The 15,340-nt window shown below is 38.9% G+C and overlaps 1 protein-coding gene across 2 annotated transcripts in view; it reads right to left on the minus strand.

Moving 5' to 3' along the window:
* mdn1 (midasin AAA ATPase 1) overlaps positions 1-15,340 on the minus strand; it is a 194,309-nt gene that overhangs the window by 142,497 nt on the left and 36,472 nt on the right. For both annotated transcript variants that reach the window (XM_062044455.1, XM_062044454.1), the window contains exons 15-26: positions 14,951-15,011; positions 13,563-13,774; positions 13,379-13,482; positions 10,716-10,860; positions 5,518-5,614; positions 5,321-5,434; positions 4,766-4,913; positions 4,529-4,636; positions 4,222-4,373; positions 2,880-3,058; positions 2,578-2,786; positions 1,406-1,552 (exon numbers count right to left, since the gene is read on the minus strand). In XM_062044455.1, the coding sequence (XP_061900439.1) occupies positions 1,406-1,552; positions 2,578-2,786; positions 2,880-3,058; positions 4,222-4,373; positions 4,529-4,636; positions 4,766-4,913; positions 5,321-5,434; positions 5,518-5,614; positions 10,716-10,860; positions 13,379-13,482; positions 13,563-13,774; positions 14,951-15,011 (1,676 nt within the window). The remainder of the gene's footprint in view (positions 1-1,405; positions 1,553-2,577; positions 2,787-2,879; positions 3,059-4,221; positions 4,374-4,528; positions 4,637-4,765; positions 4,914-5,320; positions 5,435-5,517; positions 5,615-10,715; positions 10,861-13,378; positions 13,483-13,562; positions 13,775-14,950; positions 15,012-15,340) is intronic.

Here is a 15,340-nt window from a genome sequence, read left to right on the forward strand (position 1 = left end):
TATACCCCCATTATTTACTTTTTAAATTAATTCTCAATTCTGTACACTGCTGCTGGAATTTGAATTTTCCTGAAGGAATCAATAAAGTACTATCTATTTAGCAGCATAATTCAGGCTTTATTAAAGTGTCAAAAATATTTTTTTTTATCGGTTGTAACTCTCTTTTTTTCCATGATTCGCTAATGGTCTTGTAACGTAAACCAGAAGATCTACTCTATTAGTTGAATTCGCATATCAAAAGTGCCTCAAAGTGGAAAGTCCCTCTATCTTGAATGGCATTATTACTATGGTTAGGGATGCACGTTATTCTTTTTTGAGATGATAACTTCTGGATTTTCTTTCCATAAACAGTGCGGGTCAGTTGGCCTGAGTACACCTTTTTTTGCATTGATTACCAGAGGTATTTTTTTCATGTTATCGGGTTTAAAGTATCTGTATAAGTTCATAATTCCTAATATTGTAATATACTGTATATATAATTTTACTTAGTGCTGTAAAGCAATTTGAAAAAGTAACGATTAATTAATTAGATGTAATTTTTGGGATATTGAGCTACTCGGACGCATTCATAATATTTCTGTTGGGTCCAGTCTTTGATGTTGTCAGTCCATGTTGTTCTTGATCTAACTCAGTGCTTCTCAAATGTTATCCGTCACGCCCCCTTAGGAAGAAGAAAATATTTTGCCCCTCCCAGGAAGATGAGAGCCAGAGATTCCGCAACTAACCCTAGCGTTAACTAACATTATAGATTAAACATTAGATTAACACTATTTGTGGTTAGAGTGTCCGCCCTGAGATCGGTAGGTTGTGAGTTCAAACCCCGGCCGAGTCATACCAAAGACTATAAAAATGGAACCCATTACCTCCCTGCTTGGCACTCAGCATCAAGGGTTGGAATTGGGGGTTAAATCACCAAAAATTATTCCCGGGCGCGGCCACCGCTGCTGCCCACTGCTCCCCTCACCTCCCAGGGGGTGATCAAGGGTGATGGGTCAAATGCAGAGAATAATTTCGCCACACCTCGTGTGTGTGTGACAATCATTGGTACTTTAACTTTAACTTAATTACAAAACATAACGCGCTAAATATTATGTAATTTATGTAATAAAGTAATAATGAATTGCAATTAATTGTGTTCTCTCCGGGTACTCTGGCTTCCTTCCACTACCAAAACATGCACCTGGGGATAGGCTGATTGGCAACACTGGCCCTGGTGTGTGAATGCATATCTATGGCGACTTGTCCAGGGTGTGCCCTGCCTTCCGCCCGAATGCAGCTGGGATGGGCTCCAGGCTCCCCACGACCCGAAAGGGACAAGCGGTAGAAAATAGATGCATGGATGGACCTCTATGACATCAGGTTTCACTACAAATATTTAAACTAAAGAAAAAAAACAATAACGTACCTGTAGTTCGGTCATGACTTTGACGAGTTTGGTGCAGTACGATAGAGGTATTCTGCACCTCAGATGGAGGATGGTCTCCAACTCCTGGCTTGGTAGTTCATCAAAATGCAGCTCCACAAAGCGGTTCCTGAATGCCCTGGAAAGCACCTTAAAGTACAGCAGAGTCGAAAATGTACAATTTTGTTGGCTTCCCAAAGCAATCCCTAATCAGTATGATGCAGGATTTTCATATACCCCTTGAATTAAAGCCAAACAATAACTTTCAATCAACATGTTTGAAGTGGAATCAAAGCTGTCAGTAATTTCACTGGATTGTGTTAAAATTTCTGTATATCATCTAGCGTTGGCAATAGGCGGCACGCAGACAAAAAAAAATCTGCAGTCAATATCTGTCGAGCCAGAATATTTAGAGAACATATTTTTTCTCTAACTTTGTAAATGGCAAAGGGGCCAAAACCTTCAGCAACTTTGAATCGCTACAAATTTGAATTGAATCCGAAAGCTTCAACTATCGAATTGTCAATATGGTACACAATATATTCGTACTACCATCATTAAGTTTTTACATAAAGCAGATAAATAAGTAATAAATGAATAATAAGTATGACGTTTTTTACCCAACCAAGTATTTCTCATGTATTTTGACTTTGAAATTTTTACCAAGTAAAAACTGTTGCTGAATTAGTTGTAAATTATGACAAACTGGTCATGTAGTAATGAATGACCACCAAATTAATGACAAATTAATTTAGAATCATCCCATGGACAGAATAAATCTACAGCTTTGCTTTCGTCTTCTTAAAACTCACTATGACACAAAAGCACAGCTATTTATAATTTACGGTACATATTGTTTATGTATTCTGTGGGATTGTTGACAAATCTCAAATGACAGATAACCCTCATTGACCTTGAACAGACGCATAGAGCCATATGCCGCTCACACTGGTGTATGAATGTGAATGAATGTTTGGTGGTGGTCGGAGGGGCCTTTGGTGCAAATTGGCAGCCATGTTTCCGTCAGTCTACCCCAACAGCTGTGGCAACAAAAGTAGCTCACCACCATGAATGTGTGAATATGGAGTGAGTGAATAGAAAAGTGCTATGAAAATCTATTCCATTATTATTATTACATACACTAAAATTACAGTGTGACAAGATTGATAGACTACCTTTCTACCCCCATAGAGACCAGGGGGATTCTGGGTTGCAAACAACATGAATCTTGGGTGAGCCTTGATAACTTCCTGTGTTTCCGGCACAAAAAGCTCCCTGTTGTCATCTAGCAGCCTGTTGAGGGCTTCCAGAACATCAGTGGGGGCCAGGTTCAACTCATCCAGGATGATCCAGTAACCTTTTCTCATGGCACTGATCAGTATGCCTGCAAGCAGAACAACAAGAAAACATTTAAGTCTGAGTCTGACGATGGCAAATGTTGATATCAAACAAGCTCTTACAGCAAGAGTGTTCTTACCCTCTGTGAACACCAGTTTGCCTCGATCGTCTGATGAGTAGCATCCTATGTACTCCTGGATGTCAGTGTGCTCATGGTTGTTGATTCTAACGCAATGGTTACCAGTCGCTGCGGCCAGCCAGCGGATAATGCTGGTCTTCCCCACAGATGTTTCCCCCTGGATAAGCACTGGGTGAATTCTGTGAAGATAAAGCATGAGGTGAGAATACAATACTTTTGTATTGCTAGCTCGTTATGTAGTCATTTAAGATAAAAGCAAACTTTTTAATTTTGTTTTCGATAAACATTTTTTTTATCGTTTGTAAAGTATTTTCCTTATCTTTATTCATTTGATTTTGACATACTGAATTATTTGTTTCACTTTGGTTGGATTTTGACTGTTTTATTTGCAAGTGTGTTCCTTTTTTTCCTTTTTTTTTGTAGTGCAACACAAAATATACAGCAAAGCGTAAAATGTTATTTCCCCAAAATTAATTATTAGTACAATACAATACAATACAAATTACACTGAAAGGGTGAAAGGGACACACACTCAGATTAATCTTTTAACAAGTCTGGACTGAGGTCCAGAGACCAATATGAACAATCCACCTAGTCTTAGACTTAGACAAACTTTAATGATCCACAAGGGTAATTGTTAAACACAGTAGCTCAGTTACAATGATGGAAAGTGTAAGGATGGAAAGGACAATGCAGTTATAAATAGACTAATATAACTATAAAAAAATCTAACATATATACGAATATATACATAATATGTGTACAGAATAATTTATATACAGATATATTATATTATGTCTATAACACATATGCAATATAAACCAATGATCATGTACAACATTACAGTATATACAGTATATATGACAGCAGCAGCATAAAATAGAGAATAGGTCCAGCAGGAAATAGAAAATAGACAATACAAACATTTAAACAAAGAGAAGTAGCTAACATGTCAGGTGACAGGTAATGGGCAGATGTCATCTTTTGCTGTACAGTACAGTACACTAAAATAAGAAATCATTCAAACTTGAAAAGTTAACTCACAGTAACCATGCTTTTGGCACTGCCTCAAACACTTGTGACTGCCACCTACTGTTAAAATTCGACTTAAATGCAACTGTCTTTTGCGTTGCATGAACTTTAAGAGAAAAAACGGTCCTAAGGTAATCAAAACTAAAGAAAGAGATGACATTTTTAGCTCTTGATCATTTCTACTATTATATATACTGTATATAGCATCCCTCTAGTTTGTTAATACACTAAACTGGATAATTACTGACAAATGTATTAACATGAAACTCTTTAGCAGACAGTGCCCTTTAGGTTCTACTGGTTGACATACCCTGCAGATACCACTCGAGCAAGGTCCCTTAGGTTGAGTTTGACTGAGGCTGTGAGGATGTAGCTGGGATCCACAGCTGGCTCCATCTCACCCTGAGACACCCAATAGCCCTCTGCCGCCACACATGGTCGACCTTTAGGAGCCGAAATGGGCTGAAAGAAATGTAAAATTGGAGAATAAACTTCGGATAATAACATTGTTTATCAAAATTATCTATTTCTTGATTATGTTCCTGCATTAGGTCACACAAAATATTTTTATTGTTATTCAATAACACTGAAGAGAGACCACTTCGAAGAGGTCTTACTTGTTTAAGACACTTGGTGTTTCCTTTCAAGACGTGCTGATAAACCAGTTTCTGGACCAAGGGATGGGACTTCCTGTCTAGCTGAGTCAGAAAGCTCAGACAGAAACCCTGCAAACATGAAGTAATTTCATTGCAAAGTACATAGTGGTGCTCCAGATTGGAAAGAGTAAGAGCACACAGAACTTACAGAAAACCACAGGAGCCGTATATTCTATTAACACATTTTCTCAAACTAACCTCATAAAGTGAGCGCTGCACGGCGTGGCACGGGTTTGCTGCCACATACTTCAGTGCCCTGCATAGCGTGCGCAGGCTGTAGTGGGGTCTGTGGCCTGTCCCGTCTACAAGGTGTGAGGAAGCCTCCTTTCTTATTGTCAAGTAGAAACTGTACACACATACACAAGTGCATCAGCACCATCACATCTTAGTACCTGTCTGTTTATATTTTAGGTTGATATCATATTTTGTAACTATGACCAACCACGTTGCTAAAGGTTATTTATATGTACTGCACATGACACTTTTTCATACTGGCATTTTCACTAGTAACGCCATGTTAATTTAATATATATATTATAATGTGCAAGTGTTTTATACATCCTGTTTGGTTCATGTCATCTTGGCTTTGTGAATATAAATAATGAATTGTGACATTTGCTGTAAAATTACTTCTCGTTATTGATACAAATACGATTGTAGACAAGACTTAACTGATGTATAGGTGTAGGTTTTGTGTAAAATTAAGTTATTAGGTTTGCATAATTCAGACAAGTGGAGAAATTTTTTTGCAACCTTATGATGCCATCAATTACACTCCTGTGAGGATTCAAGTGTTTGAGGTAGTCTGAAACCAGGATCTGCAGGTCTGCTTCATTTTCCAGCTCCTCCACATACAGCTCTGTGAACCTGCAGTGATAAAACGTTAAAATTAAGTTATAATCATACTGAGATTGAAACAACATCTATGGCCAAGCATCACCACACTGTACCTGTTCCTGAGGCCCAGAGGTAGGTTTCTCTTCCCCACATCAGTAGCTGGGTTCATGCAAGCAAATAGTCTGAAGTCCAGGTGTCTAACCAGGGGAGCTAAGTCAAGACCACAAAAAAAACAGACAAAAAGAATTACAATCTCCCATGCAGTATTATTCAAAATAGAGCTGCACGATTTTGGGAAAGAACCTAATTGCAATTTTTCCCTCCAAAATTACGATTTGATTTTAGATTTTTATCTTTTATACATAAAAATGCATAAAACTGTGAAAATAACGAGTGAAGAAAGACATGTGACTTTTAGACTGTCAATCAACATATTCTTGTCTCAAGGTGCCACACATTAGAACAATATGCAATAATTTACTTTCAAAAATATTTGGCTTTCTGCAGACAAATTTTGTCAAAATCATGCTCTTTAACTGAAGAAATAACCGATAAAAACTATACTGTGTTTATATTGTAATCATAATATATTACAATAATGCAAGTAACCATTTTAAAAGGATACAAACTTTTATTTGTACATCCGTGTTGATGGTCTAATAATGACCATCTGATTTAAAGCTGAAAAATTCCTACAACAGGATATTTGGCTTTGTAATCATATTGTTTCAAATTTTTGTTACTTTGCGGCGTGTAGGTAGACGGTCTGTCCGTGCTTCCAGTAAATGGGGGGGTAACGGCGTGCCAGCAACCTGAGGGTTCCTGGTTCGATCCCCAGCTGCTACCAACCTAGTCACGTCCGTTGTGTCCTTGAGCAAGACACTTTACCCTTGCTCCTGATGGGTCGTGGTTAGGGCCTTGCATGGCAGCTCCTGCCATCAGTGTGTGAATGTGTGTGTGAATGGGTGAATGTGGAAATAGTGTCAAAGCGCTTTGAGTACCTTGAAGGTAGAAAAGCACTATACAAGTATAACCCATTTACCATTTACTTTGTGGCGTGTAGGGAGACGGTCTGTCCGTGCTTCCAGTGTGCTTCCAGTGTGTGTAAGCTGGCGCCCTGCTCGAGTTTCCTCACACCGAGACAAAGATTGTGAATACCGTCTTTTCCGGACTATAGGGCGCACCGGCTTATAAGGCGCACTGCCGATGAATGGTCTATTTTTGATCTTTTTTTATATATAAGGTGCATTAAAGGAGTCATATTATTATTATATACATATTATTTGTATTATTTTTTTCTAAATGGAAAGAACTTCCTTGTGGTCTACATAACATGTAATGGTGGTTCTTTGGTCAAAATGTTGCATAGATTATGTTTTACAGATCATCATCAAGCCGCTTTCTGACAGTCGCTTCCGGATGTGCCGTTTTGTGGGTGGTCTTATTTACGTGGCTCACCTTCGACAGCGCCTTCTGCCCATCATCTTTGTTGTAGCGGTGTAGCGTGCAAGGACGGGAGTGGAAGAAGTGTCAAAAGATGGAGCTAACTGTTTTAATGACATTCAGACTTTACTTAAACCAATAACGGAGCAGCATCTCCTCATCCGGAAACAACAACAACGGAAATGTGTCCTGTGAAAAACCGTCCGACCGGAACTCTAATAACTAAAGTTCCTTGGGTGAATAATGTAAACTCACTACACTGGTATGTTTTAGAGCTTTCATGGCAAGTTTACTGACAAATATAAGTAAGAACTTTACATTACTTTATATTAGAAATGGCAACAGCGGAGGATGAATGTCCCATAACAAGAAGATAAAGAAAAAGAAGAAGCTTATCAACTACGATGTCGGCACGGACTACAAAGGCGTACGCGCGCAATTTTTCAGGATATATGCAGATCCCAAATACAGATCATCAGGCACCCGAAAGTAAGAAAAGTTGCTTTTGCATAATATTGCGAAACAAAACGCCAGATAATATGTCTTACCTTATACACACACCATAATAATACTCGTATGTTGAAGCACAGTACAATCCATCAAGCGGTGCGGCTTCATAGCTTACCAAAGTCGTACTAAAATATTTTGATAGATTTTTGAGTGCCGTGTGTAATGTTCTATATTTTCAATGGAATATATAACATGTTGGTGTTGTTTACTTGAGTCATATTGCCATGTTTGACTGCCACCTACAGGTCACACTTATCATTACACCATGTACCAAATAAAATTGCTTCGAGGTCGGTAAGCAAAACCAGAATTATTCCGTACATTAGGCGCACCGGGTTATAAGGCGTACTGTCGAGCTTTGAGGGAAAAAAAGGATTTTAAGTGCACCTTATAGTCTGGAAAATATGGTAACTGAAATGACCACTGTTATATAAATGCGCTCAGGTGCTGAAAGCGAGGCACAGAGTGAGATGTTTTTCTTCCTGTTTGAAGGAAGAGACGAACAAACGCGAGGTTCAACAATTCTGAATGGCGAACATGGTTCTCATACAAAGGCAGGTGCCGGCGGAGAAAACCACCCCCTAAAAAAACTCTGCTTCTTGCGGTTACGTAATCACACTAATTAAAACCTGAATGTTGTTTCGATGCTCGTTAATCGTGCAGCCCCAATTCAAAATGTGTGAATACCCTTTATTTCAAATGACTGTCAAGATTTACTCCATTGTTCCACAGCAGATACAGCCCATAAAACCTTGATTTTTTTTAAACTATTAAATCTACTGGGAATGTGAAGAAAAACTTTACCCAGGCTACTATAAAACAGGAATGTACTTGTACAACCTAATTTAAAAAGTGAACAGTAGATTCTCAAACAGTGTAAGGAAAACAGCAAAAAATACACTCAGAAACTAATGACAAGAGGTAGTGGTGGTGCAAGAAGAAGTAAATCATCATCTGATGTCCTCTTGCTTTCTTGAATTCTAATTTACATTTAAGACATTTCCAGATTAACATGGATATTTTATATAAAACACCTCTTTGATGTTACAACAATCCCCACACGAGTGTGGTTTTAAAACCGTCTGAAAAACCAATTCACCCACTATCATGCACATTTTGTTTAATCAGGAGCCCGGAAAAGCAGCCACAGCTGACTTGGGGGCATTATGAACTGTTCATGTGGTGACATACTAGACCGTCAATGACATTGGGGAGTAGGAGGGAAATGATGGAATCTGAGACGCATCAAGATCAGGACGTGGAAGATTCTGAATTGATGGAAAAACGACTATAAATCTATTATTTAATTATTTTATACTAAGTATTAAAGACAGTTCTAAAATGTAGAACTAGCGCGGACACACGGAGCAAAACACACTGCAGGTTGAGAGGAGAACCTATACTAACCGCTAAGCTAGCTTGACTGTGAAATAGCAAAACAACAAATGAACTCCTTTGTACACTTCAACAGAAGTCAAACTGGAATTCTGTTACAGCAGAGAGTAACCAGCTAAGAATAAATGAGCAAATAGGTTAATAGATCAGAAGAAAGAATGCTATCCACACAGTGCGACAAACCTGTGAGCCATATACATATGTGTATATCCATCCATCCATCCATTTTCTACCGCTTGTCCCTTTCGGGGTCGCGGGGAGTGCTGGAGCCTATCTCAGGTGCATTCGGGTGGAAGGCGGGGTACACCCTGGACAAGTCACCACCTCATCACAGGGCCAACACAGATAGACAGACAACATTCACACTCACATTCACACACTAGGGTCAATTTTTTGTGCGGGCAAGAGACCAAAACACATCGAAAAGTACGAGTTTTTAAAGTATCCATGTTTGTGTGGACGTGGCTTTAGTTTTTTTTTTTCTTCTTTTCTTTCAGCAGGACTAGTGTAGCGGTACATACGGTTCAATTTCCGGCCAGTTACACAACACTGTACCATCCATCCATCCATTTTCTACCGCTTGTTCCTCTCTGGGTCGCGGAGGTGGCTGGAACCTATCCCAGCTGCATTCGTGCGGAAGGCGGGGAAACACCCTGGACAAGTCGCCACCTCGTCGCAGGGCCAACACAGATAGACAACATTCACACTCACATTCACACACTAGGGTCAATTTAGTGTCCCAAGTCGGGATAATGTGTTAGAAAAGTTGTATCAAAACAAAATAATGTCAGGAAAAAATTCACATTGAGGATAAAAGCATTAGTCAAGGAATTGTATCCCAACAGGCAATACTCCAAAACAAAAAGTGCTATCTATTATTTAACACTTTGACGTTCAGATGGCCAGCCGGACTGCTAACCCATTTGCATGAAGCACACCGGAACCATGCTGAAATTTTAACTTTTGACTAAAACCTCACTTTAACAAAAAAACGTTTTTTTAAAATTTATTTTTACTTTACAAACAATCATGATAAAACTTGAAAGACAATATAGTAGCAGAAAGTTGCATGGAGTCAGTCAAGACTAAGTGTGACCAAGGTTCTGCAAATGGAACACCTTAGGAACGCGTGCTCCTAACTTAACTTAAAACCTGTGTAAAATACTATTTTGGGTTAAATAAGGACTCATGCACCCAAATCGTAATTATAATACATTCAAATTAATTGATTAATCATTTTGAGGACACGCGTTTGTAATAAAAAATATAGGCCAACATAAAAAACAATAATACATTTTCAATGTATTCAAACTCTTATTTGTCAGGGTCAGTAGCAGGAATTTCCCTTTTTCAGAAGATGTTGCTTTGTTTTCAAATGCAAATTTGATAGCTATGAATAAGTATTGTAAGAGATATCCGGACATCAATAGCAAATCACTTTTCATAAGCGTTACGTTGGTAGCGCCATCATTAATGTGTTACCTGTCAGGAGTTTTCTATGGATAGTTTGTGTGTTTGGACAAAAGTATGACAATGAGAGACGATGACATGACAACGGAGAACATTAGCCGCATATTTTAAGTAATGTATCGTATTCAATTACTTATTATTATTTTCCATACTATACAACAAACCACCGCCGCTAACGTTCTGGCGGCACAATTGTTTATATCAGAACAGGCAAGAGCACAGCCACTTGAACAATACCCCTGGAGAAGACCAGACGACTACATACGGACTGAACCACAGACCGCAAAAACCCACCAGCATTTACACTTGTGGCCGATGAATAGTCTCCAACTAAACAAACATGCATGTTTTTTGAAACACAAGGAGTACATGCAAACCCCACAGAGACGTCTTTAGTCCGACATTTGAATGCAGAACCCCCTGGCTCTGAAGCACACATGCTAAACGCATGCACCAATACCACCTGAGAAATAAATTCACAATATGACCTTACCAAAATCTCCACGGTCCAGCAACACCAGCGATCCCGCACTGCCCTCTAAGAGTCCACTCAAACATTCCAGGGTCTCTGCTGCAGCCAGGTTGATCTCATCCAGCAAGATCCAGTAGCCTTTCTTTACTGCATTGGCTAATGTTCCCTGTAAAAATACAAACAATAAGAAGCTTCTCCCACCATTTGGATATTCATTTTTGTTAAAATATATAGGGATTAGTGACATGTTATTTTATGTACAGTACAGGCCAAAAGTTGGGACACACCTCATTTCAATGCATTTGCTTTATTTTCATATTGTAGATTGTCACTGAAGGCATCAAAACTATGACACCTGTGAAGTGAAAACCCTTTCAGGTGACTACCTCTTGAAGTTCACAGAGAGAATGCCAAGAGTGTGCAAAACAATAATCAGAGCAAAGGGTGGCTATTTTGAAGAAACTAGAATATAAAACATGTTTTCAGTTATTTAACCTTTTTTTGTTAAGTACATAACTCCACATGTGTTCATTCATAGTTATGATGACTTCAGTGACAATCTACAATGTAAATTGTCATGAAAATAAAGAAAACTCATTGAATGAGAAGGTGTGTCCAAACTTTTGGCCTGTACAGTATATATCGTATTGTCTATACACCTTGCTATATTTACTCCATTGTCACGTCGAGGCATATCTTGCTCAGGAGCACATCAGCAGTGCTCAGAAAATAGACCATTTCTGACAAAAGTCCAATTTCCTACACAAACTTTGGCTAAGAATAGATTATTTTGAAGACATATGTGAGTGTATCTTTATTGACAAGTCTGAGAAACTGGAAAACAGTTTTACTGTATTGCGTGTAAAGTCGGATAAGGCAGTGCAACAAAGATAGCTTGAATGTTCTGAATGAGCTGAACGGTTTTAAGGCTGCAGCTAACGATTATTTTTCTATCGATTAATCTATAGATTATTTTTTCGATTAATCGGTTAATCTATAGATTATTTTTTCGATTAATCTATAGATTATTTTTCCTTTTACCGATTATTTTTTTATTCAAAATGAAGATGAAAAAATAAATGTAGGCCCGTTTTTTCAAAAGGCATGGCTTTTATTTACAAAAAAAAAGAAGTATGGCCACTCAGTCAACATTGACAACAACATGACTAAATATTCTGTAACAATGTAAACATTTAAAACTTTTAACATTTAACAAAATTAAAAGTAGCTTATTTGCTTTTTAATGTGCAAATATAAAAGTCAACATCCAGTGCAAATCTTAATATTCTGCAATAGTATAAGCATTTCAAAATTAAAAGTATTGCTTATTTTGCTTTAAAATGTGCAAAAATAAAGATAAACATCCAATACAAAAAAGTGCAAAACGAAATATTCTGTAACAACAGTGTAAACATTTCAACAAAAGTGAAAGTATTGCTTATTTGCTAAAATGTGCAAAAATAAAGATAAACATCCAATACAAAAAAGTGCCAATCTAAATATTCTGGAGCACTGTAAACATTAAGTATTGCTTTTAAAATGTGCAAAATAAACATCCAGTCCAACACAGTACACAATAACCAATTCTACTCATTCCAGTGAGTGTCTAACAGTTGTAATGAAGAAAGGTTAGCATGTCTACATGCTTAAGGTTCTTTTCTTGTTTACAATATTCCCAGCAGCTGAAAATAGGCGCTCAGAAGGGGTCGATGTGGCTGGAACTGAGAGCTAATTAGCCTTCACCTCAAGCCAGGATTGCGAGTGAGCTGAGCTGCAGTTTAAGTTTCTAGAAGGTCAACGGGCTCATAGTGATGTTACTAGTAGTTGACTGGGTGGTGTTTATTATCATTTGGGGAGAGTCCGCTGCTTGATGCTCACCTGCTAAACACCTATCTGCTCCACGCTGAAGCGCTGACTACATGCGCTCTGAATACGCACTGCTGATTGGCTGATAATGCTGCGTGTGTACCAATCAGATGGTTGTGTGGGTGGGACAATGCTGCGTGTGTACCAATCAGATGGTTGTGTGGGTGGGACAATGCTGCGTGCTGAGACAGAGGCAGACGGAGCAAAGCAGCTTGTTAAGACTTTAGCTTTAGCTTAGAAAACTCGTTCGGTACACCCCCGTACCGAACCGAAAGCCCCGTACCGAAACGGTTCAATACAAAACACGTACCGTTACACCCCTAGCAGATACAAATGACACATTCATGTTTTTGTGTAATGATGACAACGTATGCTCGCACGGACGATTGACTAGTTGATGGTTTTCTTTTCAAATGTTCGTTCATAGCCGTTGTGCTGCTATGATAGGCCATTTACGCTCGACACAGTGTGCATACAACAACATTATTAGGCTGTGTATTGAAATACTCCCACACTTTTGACCACTTTTGGCATGCTTTTCCCCCCTCGCTCGCACCGCTCGCATCGTCTTCTTTGATCGTCTGCTTTGCGCTTCGCCATGACGGTAGTGTGACGTCATTATGCGACGCGTCGACGCACAAAAACGGCGTCGACGTATTTACGTAACCGATGACGTCGACTACGTCGACGCGTCGTTTCAGCCTTAAACGGTTTGATACGGTCAAACCGTTCACTGATAGGATCAGGTGAAGTCCCCACTGTTAACTTGTACAAGATGAGAATAACAGAAATCTGATGGATGATTCTTGAAGCTTTACCTCCACAAATGCAAAGACCATGGCTGTCTCACACGCTTCAATCTGCTTCTGAGTCTGACTCAGTTTGCTTGCCAAAACGTCCCACTTCTCCTGCAGCAAGGCGGCTATAGACAAAACATTAAAAACAATAGATGATGTACACAGCACAGCATTTACTAGCATTATTGACTGTAACTTTGTTTACCATTGGAGTCATCTTGCAAATCTTTAGCTAGGAAGGACTTGCAGACATGGTCCATGAGTTTGAGCAGGTCATGCCAACGCTTCTCCCTGAAGCATGTTTGCACATGACCTAAAAATGTGAGGTTTTGCGACCTGGAGTAGGTCTGGGAGAACAAGTCCTCAAAGGCCTCCCGCAGTGGGATTAATATCTGCTTGTGGTCTACTGGCTTGTACCTGAGTTCGGCAGAAAACATAAATAAGTAAGGATGATGCTGTACTACCCCTAGTATGCTGCTGGGGGTGTGATGAAATCTTTATACTGTATTTTTGTTGTTAAAGAGAATACTTCAATTTTAGTTTTTTAAGAGAAAAGCTGTCTCTCAGGATTCACAAATGTTTTTCTCGCTATGAACCAAACACGGCCAGATCCTAAAATGTATGCATAGAGTGAGCTTTCTTGCTGTCTGTTTGGAGGCGAAAGAGAAGGACAACAGAAATTGCACTCAGCTTTTGGAGTCATACTTTTAAAACATTTTTCATCGATGCTGAGATTGATTAAGTGCTTAAATCGTGAATAAAGGAAAGCTCATTACTAAAAAGGCAGACTTTTTTTTGGCTCTGTGAAAAGCCTGAACATGGAGTTTTCCAAACATTTGTGAATGTCATTGATAACCCTTAAGAAATATTAACACTTTGACTTTAATCTAAAAAGCCCTATCAATCCAGGCGGTGGTTGTCATGTGTACTTGTGAAGTTAAGGTTATGTGGTGTGTCTTCTTCTTGGCTCTGTAAATGCAGATGCAAATGCATAATAGGGGATTGCATAGACAAATGTGTAGGTCTCTGTCGTATGTGTGTTTTGAGTGTGCCAAAGTCAGAGAATGACAGCTGACAGTTTAACATTAATTGTGAAAAAAATAAATCAGATCAGTTGATCCAAAGTGCAATATAATGAATCACCATCCTGGGGCAATTGACTTATTCCAGCCTCAGAAGGAGGTAAGAGCAAAAGTACTTAAGTTGATGGGAGAATATGCGGAAGCCAAATGTGACGGGAAACGATCCCGTTTAAAGGTTGCTCCACTCAAAGTGCACGTCTTGAAAGAAGGCGCGCAATGAGAAACTAAAGTTGAGAGGGAAAATGCTACACGGTGAGAGTTCTGGCAATTGCGCAGCTTTTTGGGCATCTGGGCACTTAGTTGTTTTTTCTCAAGCTTTTATATCTTCCGGAACGGCTAGATGGCTCCACAGATGAGTGCCAAAAAGTGGTATGGTTATGGTCCATATCTGTTATTTTGGTACCCTCTACAACCTTTGACAGTGAAAATACAAATGTTATATTTTGTTCTGTGCCAGACCCAACTGTACTGGTTGTCCACGTCCATCTATGGGTTCCTTTTTGTCACTCACCCACCAAGTAGGTCAGCAGTGTCACTTTGTTGGTTCATGTTTACAACCATCAACTTATGTCCTGAGAGAGAAAAAATAGATACATGCATAAGGAATGATGATTAGTGATTGTGGATGTATTACTTGGGAATTTTTCATGTCACTACTTTAGGAAATCCATGTACAGTATGTCAACTTGCCGGGTGCCCAGCATTACTGTTGCATAACAGAAAGTGTTTTTAAGATGTAAGAATTGTGTGAGGAAAAACTGACTTTAGATATATGGAGTATTTTATCAAAATACATTCACCATAGTGCCGTACAGGGATCCACTATCATTTTAAAAGCCCCTGAAATGAGCAGGAGAGAGCTCAGCAAGGCAGCTGTAATGTTATAAACAGCAAATCAAAA

The sequence above is a fragment of the Entelurus aequoreus genome, linkage group LG04 (genome assembly GCF_033978785.1).
Source record: "Entelurus aequoreus isolate RoL-2023_Sb linkage group LG04, RoL_Eaeq_v1.1, whole genome shotgun sequence".
Taxonomy (NCBI): Eukaryota; Metazoa; Chordata; class Actinopteri; order Syngnathiformes; family Syngnathidae; genus Entelurus; species Entelurus aequoreus.